Source organism: Gastrolobium bilobum, unplaced genomic scaffold, assembly GCF_033153095.1.
Source record: "Gastrolobium bilobum isolate Gb01-03AN ecotype WA unplaced genomic scaffold, APGP_CSIRO_Gbil_v1 utg10838, whole genome shotgun sequence".
NCBI lineage: Eukaryota > Viridiplantae > Streptophyta > Magnoliopsida > Fabales > Fabaceae > Gastrolobium > Gastrolobium bilobum.
In genome coordinates, this window is record NW_026896694.1 from 1 (window position 1) to 21205 (window position 21205).

Here is a 21205-nt window from a genome sequence, read left to right on the forward strand (position 1 = left end):
GGAACAATGATCCGATCTTTGTAAAATTTAAGACCGAACCTATCAGTGGACACAAAGTCCTGTTCTTTCATGGACTGAATCTCTTCATCAAGCAATTGAGCTTCTTTGATCCGCTCAACTAATGAGTTCTGGACTACCGTAGTAGTCAATAAATGCAGACTATCCTCGGTATTCACAGGAATGCAGAGATCCCTGAATTTCTCAATCAAATTATACTCAGAAATCATCAAATTGGCCATACCAAGCGTCTTTCTGCTTAAAGCATCTGCTACTACATTAGCCTTACCGGGGTGATATTGCAATTCAAAATCATAATCCTTCAGGAATTCCACCCATCGGCGTTGCCTCATATTCAGCTCTTTCTGATCAAACAGATACTTCAAACTTTTGTGGTCATTGTAGACAATGAAATCGGCCCCCGTATAGAAAGTGTCGCCAGATTCTCAATGCGAACACTACGGCTGCCAACTCAAGATCGTGTGTCGGATAGTTCTTCTCATGCGGCTTTAACTGCCGAGAAGCATAAGCAACCACCTGACGAAACTGCATTAAAACACAGCCTAACCCAAACTTAGAAGCATCACAATACACCACAAATTTACTGGTAGGATCCGGCAATATCAATACCGGAGCTGTAGTCAACTTCCTTTTTAACTCCTGAAAACTCACTTCACATTCTTGGGTCCACACAAATGGGTTCCCCTTACGGGTTAACCGTGTCAAAGGTAGTACCATCCGTGAGAATCCCTCAATAAAACACCTGTAATACCCAGTCAAACCAAGAAAACTCCTGATTTCTGTAATATTTTTAGGACGCTCCCAATCTAACACTGCTTCAATCTTACTCGGGTCCATTGCCACTCCTTCAGATGAAATGACATGGCCCAGAAATTGTATCTCAGAAAGCCAGAAATCACACTTTAACGGTTTAGCATACAACTGATGCTCTTTCAGAATCTGCAAAACAATCTTTAAATGCTCAGAATGCTCTTCTTTGCTCCTTGAATATATCAGTATGTCATCAATAAAGACAACCACAAATTGATCCAGATAGGCTTTAAAGATCCGATTCATATAACTCATAAAAACGGCTGGTGCATTCGTAAGCCCAAAAGGAATAACCAGGTACTCGTAGTGCCCATATCAGGACCTGAAAGCTGTCTTCGGAACATCATCCGACTTTATCCGGATTTGATGATACCCGGACCGAAGATCAATCTTAGAAAATATAGTCGCACCACGCAACTGATCCAACAAATCGTCTATACGCGGCAAAGGATACTTATTCTTGACAGTAACCTTGTTCCACTGCCGGTAATCTGTACACAATCTTATAGACTCGTCCTTCTTCTTAACAAAGATCACCGGGTCTCCACGGAGATACACTCCGTCTGATAAAATTCTTACTAGACAAGTCTTCGATCTGCTTCTTCAATTCAGATAATTCCAGAGGTGACATCCGGTATGGGGCAAGAGAGATAGGCCCCACGCCAGGTAACAAGTCGATTGTAAATTCAATTTCCTTCTCTGACGAAAATTCGAAATTTCATCCTTATCACAGTCAAATCGAATGCTTCATTATTAATTCAAGCTCTTTCTGCCTAGTTGCAGTCCAAGTCTGCTGTAGTGCAGCCAAAATCGCTACAACATGATCCGGTGGTGGATCATGATTATTAAAAGTTCTACGAGTTCTCCTTGGAGGAACCATATCTCTGCATATATTACACTAAGGAATGAGTTAGCTACGCTCACACTCAGTGATCACACATGCATTATACAGCACTGCAAGAAAACACTCAAGAACTTCCAACTTCAAATATATTATGCTATATATCATGTAACTCCCTAGAGCAACTGCTCTGATACCATAAATGTAACATCCCCGTCTCGAGCCGGTTCAATTAACATACATATGATACAAACAGAAACAGCGGAAGACTTAACTTACGAAAATACGAACTAACTTTTTCTTTTTCTTTAATCCTTTTTCACATGACATATCACATTGCATACTTCTTCTAATTTAATTCTTATTTTACGGAGACGAAAATCGGACAGAGTAACCTCTGTAAATCGGACAACTGGGGATTTTCCAATCCCACACTCAAGAGTTCCTGATAGACAGTTTAAACAATATATATTTCCAGAAGTACCAGTCATGCAAACATACTCAGATACCCATCTATGGGCGCATGCTGAACTTGGCTCTGTGCCACAAATCTAATAGCATGCAATCCAATACATAACATAACTGAATACTACATAGTCATATCATCATGCCTGAATACATAAATGTACATGTATCGAATATGAACACTATGCAACAATACATCTTTTCCAAAAATACGTCTAAAACAAATAGTAGCATCCGACCACCCAGAACTCCACATCCTCATACTAGTACCTCTAGCCACGGTTAGTGTCCTTGTCCCATGAGGCTCTTCAATTAACTGTGTTCCTGAAATCATATCCCCAAACGGGGTTAGAGACGAATCTCTAGTAAACTCCAGGTTTATGGAAAACCCTCCATACCCTGGGCTCACTTCCTGCATGACAGTCAGATACATAATATACAAAACATCATATAAGCAATTATCATAACTGAACAAAGCATATATACATATCTTATCAAAGACAAACGCAGTCATTCCCAAGGGATGACCCCAAGCGAAAATCAACACACGTAACAAATATCTTTTACAAAAATCATCACAATACTCACATCAGAACAAAACGTGTTATATCAAAGATGTACGCAATCGTTCCCAAGGGATGACCCCAAGCGGAAATCAACGTACGTAACAAATATCATTTACAAAATCATCATACATATCCCATAAAACATGTCATAAAATCAAATATCATAACTAAACAAAACATATACACATATCTTATCAGAAACGTACGCGGATATTCCCAAGGAAGGACCCCAAGCGGAAATCAACGCACGTGTTCCCAAGGGAGGACCCCAAGCGGAACCAGAACATATCAGAGGCATACGCAGTCATTCCCAAGGGAGGACCCCAAGCGGAAATCAACGCACGTGTTCCCGAGGGAGGACCCCAAAGCGGAACCAGAACATATCAGAGGCGTACGCAGTCATTCCCAAGGGAGGACCCCAAGCGGAAATCAACGCACGTGTTCCCGAGGGAGGACCCCAAAGCGGAACCAGAACATATCAGAGGCGTACACCATCAGTCCCGAGGGAGGACCCCAAAGCGAACATCCGGGTACTATACAATCAATGGCCAGATATTGTTACAGAAATCATATTACAGAAGTCATATCATAACAAAACATATCATATTAACACATATCAAAGTAAATACATCAAAACAAAACATATCATATTATCATATAGCTCTATATGAATGCATCTATATCATGTATCTCATACATATCATACAACCTGACCACAGTCCGTACACTATGGCGGAACACAAAGTAGGAGCGAACCCCATAAACATAGAGCTTACCTCTTTGAGCTTTACAATCTGCTTACTTGAAGAACAAGCTACTTATCATACTCCACGAGAATCCAAACGTTCACAGTCCCTAGGTACACCTAGAGAAGGAATTCAACATAAAACTCAATAAAATGATATAATGCCATGTAAATATACAAGACACACACTTTATTGTTTATTTTCTTTTTACTTAATCATATTAAGTCATGAGTGGGTGGTTCTTTGTTCAACAAATCCCCACAAAATTCCATATATTCACTTAGTCTTAGGATAGTCCCAAAAGGCCTTTAGAACACTCATTACTCCTCTTAGCACCTAAAAGCCTATTTTTCCCAATTTAAGGCCGAATGCCCATTACAAAGGAGCTATAAGATTTCTCTTTGTCTAGTGCCTAAACCCAAGCTTAGCCACCTATATAAATTATTTTACGCATATAAGTATCCTCACTTTGCGAAACAATATCTCCGAACATATACCTCATTTGAAAATGGCCAAAACTCATTTTAAGGCCATACAAAGGAGCTACCTTATTTTCTTTTTTATTTCACCAAAGCGAAGGTCCATACACCTTAGAATATCATTCCACGCATAAAAGTATGCTCGCTTTGTAAAACAGTAACTCATAGCACATACTTCCTTTGAAAATGGCTAAGAGGCACATAAAGGAAATCATGCCAACTTCATGATTTCAATGCTTTACTCCATCAAATTCAAGCTTATCACACACCTCTAATCCAAGATTCGTTAATTGATATATACGACACTGTTCATCTCTACAATACTATTCATGTATGCGTTACTATTCACGTATACGACACTATTCAAAAATACGGTATTTTTAATTTTCCAAAATACATTTTCACCGTTAAAATTCTCATCTAAACACTTTTCTCAACATGAGCTAAACCTGAATTAAGCTCTAACATGCTCAATCAATCCAAATTTTTAAAATGAAAACCTATATTCAATCTTTCTCAAAACTCAAAGAAAACAAAGATTTCTTAACATGAACTTACCTAGAATGAAGGGAGAAGCTTGCTTCAAGCTCCCATGGCTTCAAGCTCCATCAAAACCCATATTTTCCATGAAATTCGAATTCTTTGGGGGAGAAGATCTCTCTCTACAGTGAACCCCACTCAGAAATACTGGTACCAATAGATTCCTCTCGAAATTTCTCACAGGTTTGGCTTTGGAACGGAGTGATTTGGAGGTCTCTAGCTCAAGTTATGAATTTTGGAAGAATTTTAATCAAAATCTCCATTTTCATTTTCTTTCCTTCCTTCTCTCTGTCTCGCGTCCGTAAAGAGAAGGGAACAGTGACTCCCTTGAGTCACTTATATAAATTCATTATACTAGCGGGTATAAGCTCATCTATCTACACACCTCCATTCATTACCAAACTTTAACCAATAGACTAGAATATTTTTCTAGTCACGTTTCTATTTTTACTTTCACTTTTAGATAACTTTATTTATCCGCATTTTTTACCTCTTAACTGTCATTTTAACTCATTTTTCACCAAAAGTGACTTTATTTCTTTTTCTTTGTAATTATCCTTCAATATTAAATCCATAATAAATGTGAGGGTCATTATATAAAGTTTATCAATATTTTTCAATTGGCCCACTTCATCTGGTAGACTACCACTCAATGAGTTGTGTGATAAGTCTAATAAATTTGTCAAAGAGGAAAGACGAAAAACTTCTAAGGGTATAGTTCCTCTAAGATTGTTTTGGGAAAGGTTTAGATATTGTAACTTTTGGCAGTTTCGTATACTTAGAGGAATATTTCCTTCTAACAAATTTTGGTCTAAACGCAAATGATACAATAAACTGAGGTTTCCTATGATGGATGGTATATTTCCTGACAGTTTGTTTCCACTCAATTCTAAAAATTGCATATTCTGAAGCTTTCCAAAAGCAGATGGAATAATCCCCTCAAAACAATTATTTTCCATGGTCAATAGAGTTAAGCTAATTAGATTTCCTAATTCTGCGGGAATTTGTCCTGATATTTGATTACCCCCAATATATAGGCGACTCAGTTGAGAGGATAAATTGCCCAAGCAATTTGGCAAATGACCTCCAAACTTAATGTAGGTCATAGCTAACAGTTGCAACTTACTACAGTTTGTCAATGATTTTAAAAACTCCAAATCCGTTGTTAAATTGTCACCTAGATTGTTTTTAGACAAACGTAGTATCCGAAGATCTTGTAGCTTCCCTAGACTTGGAACTTGTCCTACAAAATGGTTTTGACTGATATCAAGTAGTTGAAGGACAGAAGCATTTGCAACGGAAGTGGGGATTGGACCTGAGATTTGATTCTTCCCAATTTCAAGTACTTTGAGATTGGGAAGGGTGAGGAACATGTTGGGTGGAAGAGACCCATTAAATTGATTCTCTGGAGTTGAGATTAAATTAAGAGATGACATATTGTAAAGACAAGAAGGAAATATACCATACAGTTTGTTTTCACCCACTCCTATCTTTGTCAAGTTTTTGAGGCGGCATATTTCTTGTGGAATATCTCCCTCTAAGTTATTATAACCCACTGAAAGTTCAGCTAGATCTGATAGATTCCCTATGAATGGTGGGAGTCCTCCAGTTAAATTGTTTCTTGCAACGTACAAATATTGAAGCTTCACAAGAGATGCAATATGATTTGGTATTTTGCCAATCAAATTGTTCCCATATAAGATTAAGACTTTGAGATCAGAGCAACTTGTCAAGTTTGTAGGAATTTTCCCGGTCAACGAGTTGTTGATGAGAGAGAGTTGCTGCAGTTGTAACAATCGACCCAATTCTTGCGGGATTCTTCCGTAAAAGCTGTTGTTTCCGAGGTTGAGGTTTATAAGAAAGGAGAGATTGCCAACTTGTGGAGATATGAGCCCATGCAAATGATAACCTTGTAGGTTCAACTCAGTAACTCTTTGGTTCATGGGGCTGCATGTGATTCCATGCCAGTCGCAAAAGTGGGTAGAACTATTCCATGAAAACAAGATTCCATATGGGTCATTGGATATTGATTCCTTGAATTTGAGCAATGCCAAATGGTCAGTCTGGTTTCCTGATGGAGAGGCAGTTGTGTTTGGGCCAAACCAGAGTGATTTCAAAGTAATTAAGAGAAGAAATAGGTGAAGGCATGTAGAGCAAAATGCAGTTAACATGAGAGAAAAACGCTTCATTATTTGGTGGAGGAAGACGCTGGAGTTTGATAATTGGGTGGAAACACAGACGAGGGATATTACTTCCTTGTGTTACTCTATGCACTTAAATACTGGAGGCAACATAATTAACACGTAAGGTGACATCTTGAATTTGAATTTGATTGCCACTACCAAAAAAAAAAAAAAAAGCCCTTAAAAGTCAAGTCAATTGATATGTCTCGTTTCCTAACACAGCTCTTACGTTTGGTCCAAACTACACCAGTTTTTATAATCAAGAAAAGAATTGTGAGTGGACCAAGATGCGTTTGGCATGGAGTCGAAAGCTATATTATGTGAAAATGTTAACTTCAAACTTCTTTCAATTTTGATCTACTCCAAGAAGAGAAGATAGCTCACTTTTTTCCGTCACCTTTCTAACAATGAATTTGCTACCTATCTTTCTTTCTTTTTCTTGCAGCGAGACGGATGTGTGTCACTTGTTGATAATATCAATAAGGATTTGTAGTTTTCACTTAAAAAAAAAAAAAAAAAACTTAACAATATCATGTTATTTTATAAGATAGATACGAATTATTTTCATACATAACATATCATCATGTGTACATTGGTGGATAGTTCTTATACAAAACTTTTTTTTTTCTCTCATTACATGGTACTATGATACTATCATATTTTTGAGATAAAAGTTAAAAGATTTAAATGAGATTGCTTTAGCCTTTAGAATTCTTGTCTTTTTTTTCTTGTACTTGATTCAATTTCACCTGATGTAGTACATAGATAATCATGGAAATTGCTTTTAACCAGCTTCAAATCAATACCAGAAGTTCCATGACCTGTTTTTATTTGCTGCGTTACATGTACTTATTAGGTGTGAAGAGAAGAAAAAGGACAATAAAAGATGCAAACAGATGTCTAATTTAATAACCAATAACCCCCGAGTTGGTACATTGACAGGGATGACTTGTATTATTGCGGTGGAATTTCTTCTAGATCGAAAAGCTATCTAATATCAAACGTTGGGATTAGATACATTGTGAACAATTGAGTGACTTAACAATTGAGAAAGTATCTGGTACAAACTCAGAGACTTCAAGTTGGAACATTTGGCTCAAAAGTAAGTAGAACATCACATGTTAATCAAATAATACAGCAATTCATTCAAAACATAGCATGTCACGTAGGAATTAAATTAAATTTATGTTCTCAAATTAATTTTAAGATAATTTATTAAGTAGTTGTGTGTATTAATATGAAGATATATAACAATTTCTTTAGGGGCCGTTAATTTGGCAGAGGAGAAAAAAAAATTTATCCGAAAAGTACGATTTTCATAAATATGATAGGAAGATGAGTTTTCTCGGAATGTTAGCAAAAAGGTGTTTGGTAGACTAAAATATTCCCGAAAATATTAGTTTAATTTTCTTAATGCTATGTTTAGTTGTATTAAATTTTTTGTTGCCATAGAAATCCTAGAATACCATCCGTGGATGGTATTTTCAAAAAAATTTACACACAAAATAAAATTCTTGAAAAATCAGATTCCCAAAAAAATTTAAAAAAACTTGTACCACACGTGAGTAAATATGATTACCATTCTCAGTTTTGCGAGAATCCTAAAAAATACCTTTTACCATACGGCCCAGGTTTAATGAATAAAACTTTGGCCTTTTCTCTCCTCTGTCTTGATATCTCTCTGATTTTCCCTCTATTTTTGGTTACTAGTCAGTAGTCAATGCATGCTTCCAGTAAAATTTGGTGCACGTCTGCTTCAGCTTGACTAATATTTTGTGTATTTTACCTTGATAATCGTGTCTTTTTGGGTGGAAGACCGGAAGGTGAGGTTTACTGTTCATGCTACGTAGACCAGGTGATATTTCTATGTTGGGAAGTCATTTATGACATTATGAGGGCCCAAAGCATGGTTGATTCAACTTAACAAACAAGTCCAATTTTAAACAAATTGCAAAAGCGTGTGGAATATGCCAGGGGCTCAAGATATTGTAAGGTTCGCGGGCTATTGATGCTTGATTAGGAGGTTTTTCAACACATTTGAATGTCACATGCTAATCAAATAATACAGCAATTCAATGAAAACATAGCATGTCATTTAGGAATTAAATAAAATATATGTTGTCAAAATAATTTATTATAATTTGAATAGTTGAAAGAATTAATTTAAAAATATATACAAAAGAGTTTCTTTATATTTAACGAATAAAACTCGGTCTTTTATCACTCTTCAGTCTTCATCTCTCGGTTTTATTTGTAGTTTTACATATTAGTCAGCAGTCATGCCCCGGTTTATACTTTCCCTAACAAGTAAAGTCTTGATAGATTTTTTTTTTTTTTTTTTGATAACAAGTCTTGATAAATTTTAATTTATTGCTTTTGATAAAAGTCTATGCTTGACTACTTCACCACGGCTAGTATTTTTTATTTTTTATTTTTTGTATTTTACTTTGATTAGACAATCGTGTCTTTTGGGGTAGTGGAAAATTTGAAGATGAGTTTTTCTCATAATGCTACGTGGACCAACTGATATTGCCTTAGAGAAGAGTCATTTATGGCACCATTTCTACGTTAGTGATTATCGAGCAATATTCACGAGCTTGTATTATGTGGCCATTGGCATAAAAACGGGGTGAAAATTTTGGTGCGTGCCGTGCATAACAAAATTGCTTACCATATTAACACGACAGATACAGAGACAAAGAGAATGGGGAGAAAAATGGAAATATGACATTCATTGTTGTGATTTTGTATCGGAAGCAAAAAGGGCCATTTAACTTATATGGCAGAGTTTGTTACAACAATTTGTGATGTGGCAAAACAGAAAAAAATAATGAAAAAATGAATAAAAGAATATCCTTTATTAATATGAGATAATATCTTCTAGTCGGAGATTTTGTCACAAGTACAGCAATTCAATGAAGACATAGCAAGTCACACTGGAAAATTAAATAAAATTTATGTTGTCAAAATAATTTATTATAAGAATTAAGTAGCTGAATGAATTAATCTGAAAATACATAAGAATTTCTTCGTGATTAATGAACAAAACTTGGCCTTTCTCACTGTTCGGTCATTGTCTATGTGGTTTCTCTGTAGTTTTGCATATTAGTCAGTGGTCATGCCTTGGTTTATACGTTCTATACAAAGTGAAGTTTAGATAAATTTTAATGTATTGCTTCTAATAAAAGTCAATGCTTGTCAGCTTCACCGTGATTAATCTTTTGGGGTGGAAGATAGGAAGATGAGGTTTTCTCCTAATGCTATGTGGACCAGCTGATATTGCTACAACAGGAAGTCATTTATGTTAGTATGTGAACTTAAAAGCATATTAGATACCTTACCACCACAGGATATAAGTCTCATACTTAGTTGATGAGAGAAAGTGGAAGGAAACAAAACTAAATTATCCTCGGCTTTGATGAAATTTATTAACTTGTGTAAATTGATCGAGCATATATGTAAGGGAACTCAAGTGAGGTGATCCAACTATATACAAATAAGATATGATAAACGAAAGCGAAAGATGTTCAATACTAGCTACACAAATAGAAAACCAAAGTGCTAAGTGTGAACAAAAATAAGTCACTTAAATCCAAACAGAATTTTTTCTTGTTCAAAAAGTTATAACTATGGGGTAAAAAAATAAACCTAGCATTATTTTGTTAAAAAAGATGTCCCTTCCTCACTAGATGCAATTCTTTGGTAACATCCATCATATTCATTCTTTCTATGAACTATTCGACTGAACAAACAAGTCCAGTCTTAAGCAACTTGGGAAAGCGGCTAGAATATGCCAAAGGGATCAATATTTTGTGAGGTTCGTTGGCTATTGATACATGGCAGCTAAAGGTTTCATTTTCTTTGAATAAGAGAAAGCAAGAGTGTATATACTTTACTACTCGAGATTCTAAAATGATGATGCTGATATGAGAACCCAATGTTGAATTAATATGGAGTTAGGATGAAACTAGTTCTGCATTTGAAACGACTATGAACTGTGGTTGAAAATTCTTCAATTAAAGGAAAAGGCAACAAATTAAGAACACGTACATTCAAACAGTGATGGGTGGGTTGAAAGTGGATTTTATCTCTACATTGTCAAATTGTTCCACATTTTTAGCCTACTCTTACTTAAATTGTTTGATCCTTGTATAAATCTTGTAATAGTTGTTATTGAATTCATTTACTGCTTTTACAAGTTCTTGCCCATTAAGGGTGTGCATGACAATTTTCCCGGAGTCATTTTTTTTTTTAATTTATGTTCCCGGGAACAGAAATGGATAGAAAATTTATTTGGTAAAATCGATTTATTTTTTTGTTCCCGTAATAAACCGATTTAATTTTTGTGCTGGGGAACAGAAAAAAGAATCAAAAAAATTTTCTTTTTTATTCTCAGACACAAAATGACAAACATTTATTTCTCACAATCACTCTTCACCACTATCATCATCATCACCACCATCATCATCCCGACATGACCACCGCCACCATCATCGCCACCGCCGTTGTACCACCAATGTCGTCGTCACAATCACCACCACCACCACAACAATGTCGCCACCACCATCACCACCACCACCACCACGATGTCATCGCCACCACCTCCACCATGCCACCGTTATCACCACTATTATCACCGCCGCTACCACCACCACCGCAACCAACCACCTCCACCATCATCGCAGCCACTGTCATCACCTCCACCACTACCACACTACTAGAAAAGTTGATTTTTTCGACGGAATTTTTCCGTCGAAAATGGTGATAATTCCGTCGAAAATTGTATTTTCGACGGAATTTTTGACAGAATTCAGGCCGTGGAATTTTCCTTCGTGGCTAACAAATTTTTCGACGGAATTAAAAATTCTGTCGAAAATTTTCGACGGAATTAAAAATTCTGTCGAAAATTTTCGACGGAATTAAAAATTCTGTCGAAAATTTTCGACGAAAAATCCGTCGAAAAACATTGTCGAAAATTTTCAACGGAAAATGGATTCCGTTAAAAAATTTCGACGGAAAATCAATGAAATTCCGTCGAAAATTGTTGTAATGGTTTTCGACGGGAAATGAATACCGTCAAAAATTTTCGGCGGAAAATCAATGAAATTCCATCGAAAATTGTTGTAATTGTTTTTGACGAAAAATGAATTCCGTCAAAAATTTTCGACGGAAAATCAATGAAATTCCGTCAAAAATTGTTGTAATGGTTTTCGATGGAAAATGGATTCCGTCAAAAAATTTCGACAAAAAATCTATGAAATTTCGTCAAAAATTGTTGTAATTGTTTTCGACGGAAAATGAATTCCGTCGAAAAATTATAGATTTTTTTTTTTAAATTCTCTTTACAAAATTAATACCAATTTCTATAATTTACTTGATAAAAAATATAATCAAAGTAAATAACATATCAAAATAAAATCTTCTTAAAAAATACAGTAAATGCACAAAAGTCCATATCATATATTAGGCTAAGTATCAAAAAAGACTTATACAATTAGCAAGTGGTGTACAATAAGTATATATTGTAACCTTAAAAAACTAACAAATAACAATTAACATATCAATACACAATGCAAAATTGACTTCATAATTGAATGAAATGGAGCCCAACTAGGAATGCCTTTTCTTCTCCTTGCATTTGAAGCAGGTGGAGGAGGCGTGGCCAAATACATGTCTTGTGTTGATCCAAAATGGGTCCAAGAGGTTTCTTAGGCAAATCTCACAAATATGAGCTACTGTTAATCACATATGTTTGAACTCCGGTTATGTCCAACACCTTCTGAATTTCTTCGACCCTCACTACACCGTGATACGAAGATCTTCTTATCTAATCAATATTAACAACACCACAGTTTAGATAGGAAAAATAAAATAAAAATGACCATATGTATAGAAATTGAATTATTATTCTCTAGAACATTATAAAATCAACCCCATTGTCTAAATGCATATCAAAACCCATAATAAGATATATGAGAAATGGAAAATAATTAAATGCTCGTATATATATATATATATATATATATATATATATATATATATATATATATATATATGAATGGGCACCCAGTCCATTAATCAATACTTTATACTACTCGACCCACCTGAAAGACTTGATGACTTTTTCTTTTATTTTTAAAACAATGACTTGATGACCTTTGTGTCTTGAAGAACAACAATAAAACCAAAAAGCATCGCCATGGCAATCAAGGTAATGCATGTTACAATTTAAAAAATGAATGTATATTGTTCTCTCTTACCTATTATTAATATAAAAAAAGTTTCAATTTTATAAACCAATAAAACAGACTTTGGACCCTTGGATTAGCAAAGTTATTCTAGTTCTTTTTACTCCATTTTTAAAAAGCTTGTATCCAGGTGCAAAATCCTATCAATTCACTAGCCAGGTCCTGTAAACTTAGGCAAAATACACATTATAAACCGTTGTTTGCAAAATTAGAAGTCACTTAATTTCTACTCAAAAGTCAAACTTACTAGTCATGTTTGTAAAATAATCCACAACCATCATGCTTCTTTCCAATTCTCTTAATATAAATAGAAGAATATCCTAAGTCCTGCATGCTTCCTTTGTAAAAGCTATCAAACTCATCAACTTCCTGAAATGATTAATGATAACAAGAAAAAGATTATTCGAAAGAAAGTAATCAACAAACTGAAATGTAAGACACGTTTGAAGAGTCAAAAAATAATTTAAAAACATATGGTACCTGTAGGCAGAAACAAATCAGCTATTTGGATACAAATCATTTAGGAAGTAATGAAAGGGATTTCTTAAAATAAATGGTAGCTGTAGGCAGAAAAAATCAGCTATTTAGATACAAATCATTTAGGAAGTAATCAAAGGGGTTTCTTATATATATATATATATATATATATATATATATATATTCAAGGAATATAACTTATATTCATTATTAGGATGACAATAAATGACAATAATGAATACATTATTATGATGACAATAAATATTAACGATATGCATGCAGTAAAACCGTACAAATAAAACTTAAGTTATTCATTGCTATACATATATATATATTTTGTGACTATACTAAAATAAAACAGCAATGAATTCTACAATTTATTTTGGCAAAACGTTTAAATTAAGAAACCATATATACATGGATATATAAAAGAAAAGGAAAATGCTTTCCACAATGATTTATCGCTGCACTATTCTACAGCCCAAAGGAAAATCAATTAACACATTCACTAAAAGACAAAACTCACATTCATATATAAATAAAACCAAAGCCAAATGCTTTACAGTAAGGTGAATTGATAGTTTTGTTTTTTCTTGGTTTAAGTACGTAGGCAGAGAATTCACATTACTCTTTTGCACTCCATTTAAGTTGAGTAACTCATTTTTCTTCTTGCATCATTGTCTTGATGTGTGTGCATGGTGGGTTTATTAATTTTAGTATTGATGGGTTTATTAATTTAAGGTGTTAATAATGCATGTTACAAAGTAAAGGTGGTAGGTTTGTTAATTTAAGGTGTTAATGAATGCATGTTACAAAGTAAAGGTGGTGGGTATGTTTTTTTTTGTGTTTCACGGATGTTGTACAAATTTTACAATATTTTTATCTTGTTCCAAGTTAGTGTTGATACAAGTTTTATTATATATATATATTTGTGTCTTGTTCCTAGTTACTATTAACATGTAATAGTCAGTATGTCATCTTACAAGGATGTTCAAAATAGTGTAGGGAAAGTAAAAAGCAGAGTCAGACCACTTATCATATAAGCTTACATAAGATTTACTCGATAAATTTCATGTACAAGTCTTGTTACCATTTTTATTTGTTACAATCCTCATAAGGAAATTTATAAAACTATGTCTTCCCTTGAATAAAACAATGGCTTTAATTTCTGAAGTTGTAAAAAACTAGTAAAGAAACAACCCTAATTAGAAATAAAGAAGAACAGAAGAAAATATTGAAGATAATTCAATTAGAGTTAACATATCCAACACTGAGAAAAAGACAAATTTTACCAGGCCCAATGACCCCATGGCTGCTATTCCTAGGATTGATAATACATGTGCACATTATTCTCATATCCATAAATTTAATTATACAATATGATATTACCCTTAGTACTAATCAAAGAGTCCTAGTATATCAAGTTAATACATCACATAGTGGTCTTATGTAAAATTAATGTGCACTCCTCCTATTGCCTAGTTATATTAATCCCTCCTTCATACGATGAGTTTGAAGTAAATTTTAGTAATTGAATTAAATAAAAAAATTAAATGATAGGTTACAACAAGTACCAATGAAGACACCTCGTTAGCAGGCAATGCAGCATCATCAAGCAGATGGTTAAAAACATTGCACAAAGTAACTTCTCTTTCAGACAACAGACACATAAGACATGTAAACTAAAAAAACAAAAAAGATTAAAACCTCCTTCCCCATCCTTACTCGCTACAAAGGCGCAGATTCCTTGCAATGGCACTGAAGGAAGAACGAGATGCCTTTCCCATGAACCTAAATATATCAACCATGCAAGGATGAGATGAATCTCAATCCTCCAAAGCCCTGAAAAACAATTCAACCATAATCAACAATAGTAATGACTAATGAGGTTAGGCCAAACACCATACATCTCAAAGAAAATAATTTCTGATTATTAATAATAACTAACTAGAGAGAATCATAAGAGGTTTATAGTATACATTCCTCCCATGTGCGCTCTGATCAGAAAAACAACCTTGCACCTTCCAAGCCACAATGCATGAGATTAGTGTCTTCGATCCTTGCATCTATCTATGAAATTAAAAAAAAAATAGTTGTTTGTGTTGGGCTATGTGCTGGAGCAGAGAAGTAGCTCACAGACACAATCACAACAATGTAACAATGTCGCAGAAAGCCAAGTTATATGCCAAAGATAACATCTTAAAAACTTCACCAGTTCTTAAGTACTCAGGAGGGGTGAAAGCCAAGTTGGTGTTGTAACTCTTGCCATCTCTGCTGTTCTTCATGAGCCCGAAGCACGACAACCTAGGATTACCATCCCGTTGATACAACATAAGCACATATTTCACAAAAAGAAAGAAGCTAGGATTGATTAGAAAGGGAACTTCGAGCACATATTTCACAGAATTTTATGGGCTGTGCCTCCCCTGCACCAAATCAACCATAATTTTTTTTAATGGTGCACTGCGCATATGTTCGAATGTCGCAGGTTCTTAATTGTCTCAGGTTCTAACAATGTAACAATCCCCACAACAAAATACGTACATAAATAAAATAAATAAATAAATATAAAAATTAATAAATTAATTCAGTTTCATTTCTAATCTTCAAATGTGCAGGTTCTTAATTGTTCCCTGATACAATCGATGAGACTCCAAAAAAGATCTCAAATTTTTTATAATATCACGATTGGGTAAATAGTAAAACAAGAAATGAAGACAATTTTTCTTTCCATTTCATTTCCATTTTCCCATCTACCAAACCCTTGCGAGATAAAATTTAAGCCAAAAAAAATAGGAGGGAGAGAGGGGAAAACCGTCTTCGGCATTATGTTGTATGGCCATAGCTCCAATTTCGCTAAAGCCAGACCAATCCATCCATGTAAGGCTGTTTCTGAACAGTATCAATGAACCCCACCAAAAAAGAAAAAGAAAAACACAATTAGAAAACAAAGCTGATCAGAAAAGTTGAGAGAGAGAGAGAAAAATCGAAAGGCATTGTACTACCTGGAGGCGAAGTGGTTGAAGGGGGATTGGGGTTTGGGAATGTCCATTGAGAGTTGAGAGAAACAGAGAGGAAGAAGATGATGAATGAGAATACTAAAGAGGAAGCAAGGGTGGATAACTTAGAAAAAAGCGGGATCTTTAGATTGTAAAAAATTGGTAGCGAGGGAAAGATTTGAGATAAGAAGGCAACGTACAAAGAGTAAAAAGTACCCAATAGAAACGCACACTTCAAAAAGACACAAATATATTTTTTTTTCATTTATTTGTTTAAAGATTTTCGACGGAATTCTTTTTCCGTCGAAAAGTCCGCAAAATATAATTTTTTTTTTTTTTATTCAAAAGTTTTCGACAGAATCGAAATTTCGTCGAAAAGTCCATAAAATATAATTTCTTTCTCTTTTATTTTTTTCAAAAGTTTTCGACGGAATTACTTTTCCGTCGAAAAATCCACTAATTATAATTTCTTTTCCTTTTATTTTTTTTCAAAAGTTTTCGACGGAATTCTTTTTCCGTCGAAAAGTCCACAAAATATAATTTAATTTTCTTTTATTTTTTTCAAATGTTTTCGACGGAATCGAAATACCGTCGAAAAGTCCACAAAATATAATTTCTTTTCCTTTTATTTTTTTCAAAAGTTTTCGACGGAATCGAAATTCCGTCGAAAAGTGCACAAAATTAATTTCTTTTTCTTTTATTTTTTTCAAAAGTTTTCGACGGAATCGAAATTTCGTCGAAAAGTACACAAAATATAATTTATTTTTCTTTTATTTTTTCACAAGTTTTCGACGGAATTCCTTTTCCGTCGAAAATTTTCGACGGAATCGAAATTCCGTCGAAAAGTCCACAAAATATAATTTATTTTTCTTTTATTTTTTCAAAAGTTTTCGACGGAATTCCTTTTCCGTCGAAAATCATCGACGGAATCGAAATTCCGTCGAAAAGTCCACAAAATATAATTTCTTTTTATTTTATTTTTTTTCAAAAGTTTTCGACGGACTCGAAATTCCGTCGAAAAGTCCACAAAATATAATTTTTTTTCTTTTATTTTTTTCAAAAGTTTTCGACGGAATTGAAATTCCGTCGAAAAGTCCATAAAATATAATTTTTTTTTTTTTTTCAAATGTTTTCGACGGAATCGAAATTCCGTCGAAAAGTCCACAAAATATAATTTATTTTTCTTTTATTTTTTCAAAAGTTTTCGACGGAATTCTTTTTCCGTCGAAAATCTTCGACGGAATTCCTTTTCCGTCGAAAATCATCGACAGAATCGAAATTCCGTCGAAAAGTCCACAAAATATAATTTCTTTTTCTTTTATTTTTTCAAATGTTTTCGACGGAATCTAAATTCCGTCGAAAAGTCCACAAAATATAATTTTTTTTTTCTTTTATTTTTTTCAAAAGTTTTCGACGGAATTTCAATTCCGTCGAAAAGTTCACAAAATATAATTTCTTTTTCTTTTATTTTTTCAAAAGTTTTCGACGGAATTTCTTTTCCGTCGAAAATCTTCGACGGAATCGAAATTCCGTCGAAAAGTCCACAAAATATAATTTCTTTTTCTTTTATTTTTTTCAAAAAATTTCGACGGAATTCCTTTTCCGTCGAAAAATCCACAAAATATAATTTATTTTTATTTTTTTTTCAAAAAATTTCGACGGAAGTCTTTTTCCGTGGAAAATCTTCGACGGAATATCTTTTTCCGTCATAAATTTTCGACGGAAAAGGAATTCGGTCGAAATTTTGGACGAAAAATAGATTCCGTGGAAAATTCCGTCAATAATTTCAACGGAATTTTTTTCCGTCGAAAAATTTCGTCGATAATAAAGACTTTTCTAGTAGTGAAGATTGTCTACCAGTATAAACAATGACTAAGGTACAACATATTTAGAACCTACTGCTGCACTGCTAATTTCTATCATATGAACATTACTCATTAAAAGAAAATTTAGAAATATTTTTTGTTTTAAAGCATACCTTACACATATATATTACTAAAATTTTCTCAATTTATGGTTATATAATACTTTAAGTTTTATAATTGTTTATGAATAAATCAATTATATCATTTAAAAAAATTACATACTAATTTTAGCGAAAATCTTAAGATTGTATGGTTATATACTATTCCAATAATATTAATATTAATATAAACATGGGAAAAATGGAAACATGATGAAGACAAGAAGCAAGCTTTGCGGTAGTTGCCTGCATTCAAATGATTAACAAAAGAGAGCGGCGGATACAAAGTTAGAGGAATGAGCAACATTACTTTGTGCTTTGCGACATCGATTCTCGATAGTACTTGTTTGCTTCATTAAAGGAAAAAAATTAAAAGACAAAAATGTTGATTTTATCCTCTGTCTTTTACTTTCTACATGATGTCATAAAAAAAGACGGGTTAGCCTCGCGTGACTAACACGCGCATGGATTTTCTCTCTCTGCTAGGGCATACGAGATGAGTTCCACGATCAACATCCATGGCGGACCAGCAAGAAATTCTGATGATTCATAAGAGATAATGAGAAAGAGCATCAAAAGATCTAAGAATGGAGAGGAGTTCTCCCTTGACTCGTCGAATACAGGAGCAAGTCTAGGAAATATCCTAGAAAGCATTCCCTCAGGAAAACCTAAATCATTTGTTGAAGCTCTTCGAGCTAATGGTAACTCATCGATGGGGGAAGATGATTCCTGACATTAAGATCTTACAGAGAAAGCGAGTGAGCCCCTTGACTTGAGTCTTGGAACTATAGACGATTTGGGTTTCCAAACTATATATGGAGAAGACGGCTCCGTGAGAATACGTTGTACGCAGGAAGCGAAATAGAGGCTGAGAAGTCCTTGGAGAAATACAATAATCGTGAAGCTGCTGGGCAAGAAAGTTGGGGTCATGTATATGAAGACCAAACTTGAAAGCTTACGGGCCAAATCGGGACCCATCGTGGTGGCTGATTTGGGGAATGATTTCTTCTCAGTTAAATTTACAAGTTTGAAGGACCTCAACCTGACGTTAATAGGAGGCCCATGGGTACTGATGGGTCATTACCTCGCAATCAGAAAGTGGGAACCATTTTTCAATTCTCACAGAGCCAATATTCACATAGTAGCTGCTTGGATCCGCTTACCAGGTATTCCCCAAGAATTATGTGAAATTCCTTTTCTGAAATTAATAGGAAATACGATTGGTAAAGTGTTAAAGGTAGACAAAACTACCTCAATAGAGGACCGAGGGAAGTTTTCCAGAATATGTGTAGAGCTTGACCTCTCTAATTTCCTTAGAGGTGAATACATTCTGGAGGATGAAACATTCAAGGTGGAATATGAAGGCTTGTATATGATATGTATTAAGTGTGGTAAATACGGACACAATACTGAGAAATGTCCGGAGGTTGCGAAATCAGATGAAGCTAATAGCAATCAGGAAACTAACCTGGTGGATTTGTCTAAACCTCCAGTGAACCAAGGTGTGGGTCCCTGGATGGTAGTGCAAAAGAAGAAATTTACAAAAAACCAACCCCTCAAGAAGAACGAAGGAAATTGAGAGAGATCTTTTGGAGTTGATATCTCCAATAATAAGAGCCCTAATTACCAGAAGAAAGATGCAGGGAAGGAGCCTGGCCCATCTAATTTGATATACACGACCTTGAAAACTCCTACAGGTCCCAAACTGGATGTGTATAAGGAAAACAAAAAGGGTTTCTCCTCCCAGCCTAACCAATAGAAAAATGTTAAGAAGACACCAGCAGGTTCCAGAAAAACTGCAAGTAAAGCCAGCTACAAACCTAAGGGGATAGAGAAAACAGATTCCTTTATTTTCAACTCTGAATCTTCCCCAACAGGAAAGAGCTCCAAGAATTCAAAGCTCCCTTCATCCAGTAACTTAACAAGTCTGTCTCAACTGAAAATTGTTTCTAGTCCCTCTACTGAACCTATTATATGCCCTATTAAGGAACCACCTCTTAGTGGGTCAGAAAATGATCTCTGTTCCAGGATCTCTGCTACTAATATAAATGGTACTGATGGCTCTTCTCCTATCTGTGCCATATGTGTGGTGGATGTCATCCCTTCGGACATGGAAATCACTAAGACCAATAGTGATGAGTACTCCAGGGAAGCTGTGCCTCCAGATAGAGAAGCCATAGATGGTATGGGAATGGAGAACAATATGAATGATAATGCTTCAGTGCATAAGGTAGAGAGTGCCCAGGTTCTCTGTAATCTTGGATCTGATTTAGCTATCCAATGAACTGCTTAGTATGGAATTGTAGGGGTGCTGCAAAAAAATCCTTTAAAACATCCCTTAGAAATTTCATCAGGAGGCATAAGGTTGGAATGGTTGCCATTTTGGAACCTAGGATCAGTGGTGCTATAGCCCAGAAGAAAATAAAACAACTTGGCTTCAACCAGTTCGTGATGGTAGATGCAGTTGGCTTCTCAGGTGGTATTTGGCTCTTATGGAAGGAATATTTTTTTAAAGTCTCAATCATAGAGAAGTCTAGTCAGTTTATTCATGTTTCATGTTCTGTTGCCCAGGGGAACTCTTTCTTCCTCACAGTGGTCTATGCTAATCCTAGAGAGGAGAACCGGGAGGATCTCTGGATTGATCTAAGGAGAATTAGTGGTAGTATGGTGGGTCCTTGGGTCATGATGGGAGATTTCAATGAGATAGCTTCAGCAAAAGAGAAAAAAAAGGGAGCTCCTGTTAACCTTGCCAGATGTCAGAAATTTGCCTCTTTCCTTAATGAATGCAACATGTCAGACCTTGGCTGTAGAGGCTCAACTTTCACTTGGAGGGGGCCTAAGTGGCTTCATCTTGATAGAATTTTCAAGAG

At 34.9% G+C, this 21205-nt stretch overlaps 1 protein-coding gene across 4 annotated transcripts; it reads right to left on the reverse strand.

Annotated features, from left to right (window-relative positions):
• Positions 1 to 2183: 2183 nt before the first annotated feature.
• LOC133301471 (LRR receptor-like serine/threonine-protein kinase EFR) lies at positions 2184 to 6692 on the reverse strand. 4 transcript variants are annotated; one of them, XR_009750199.1, is made up of 3 exons: positions 4484 to 6692; positions 3477 to 3565; positions 2184 to 2458 (listed from the first exon to the last, which is right to left on the reverse strand). XR_009750199.1 is itself a non-coding variant. In XM_061501101.1 (3 exons), the coding sequence occupies exons 1-2, from the start codon at positions 6652 to 6654 to the stop codon at positions 3522 to 3524; spliced, it is 771 nt and encodes a 256-aa protein (XP_061357085.1). In that variant the 5' UTR covers positions 6655 to 6692; the 3' UTR covers positions 2185 to 2546; positions 3477 to 3521. The 4 variants fall into 4 exon arrangements, 2 of the variants coding, with proteins under 2 accessions (XP_061357085.1, XP_061357084.1); XR_009750200.1 differs by having other exon boundaries at positions 2184 to 2546; XM_061501101.1 differs by having other exon boundaries at positions 2185 to 2546; positions 5928 to 6692.
• Between the last annotated feature and the right edge of the window lie 14513 nt (positions 6693 to 21205).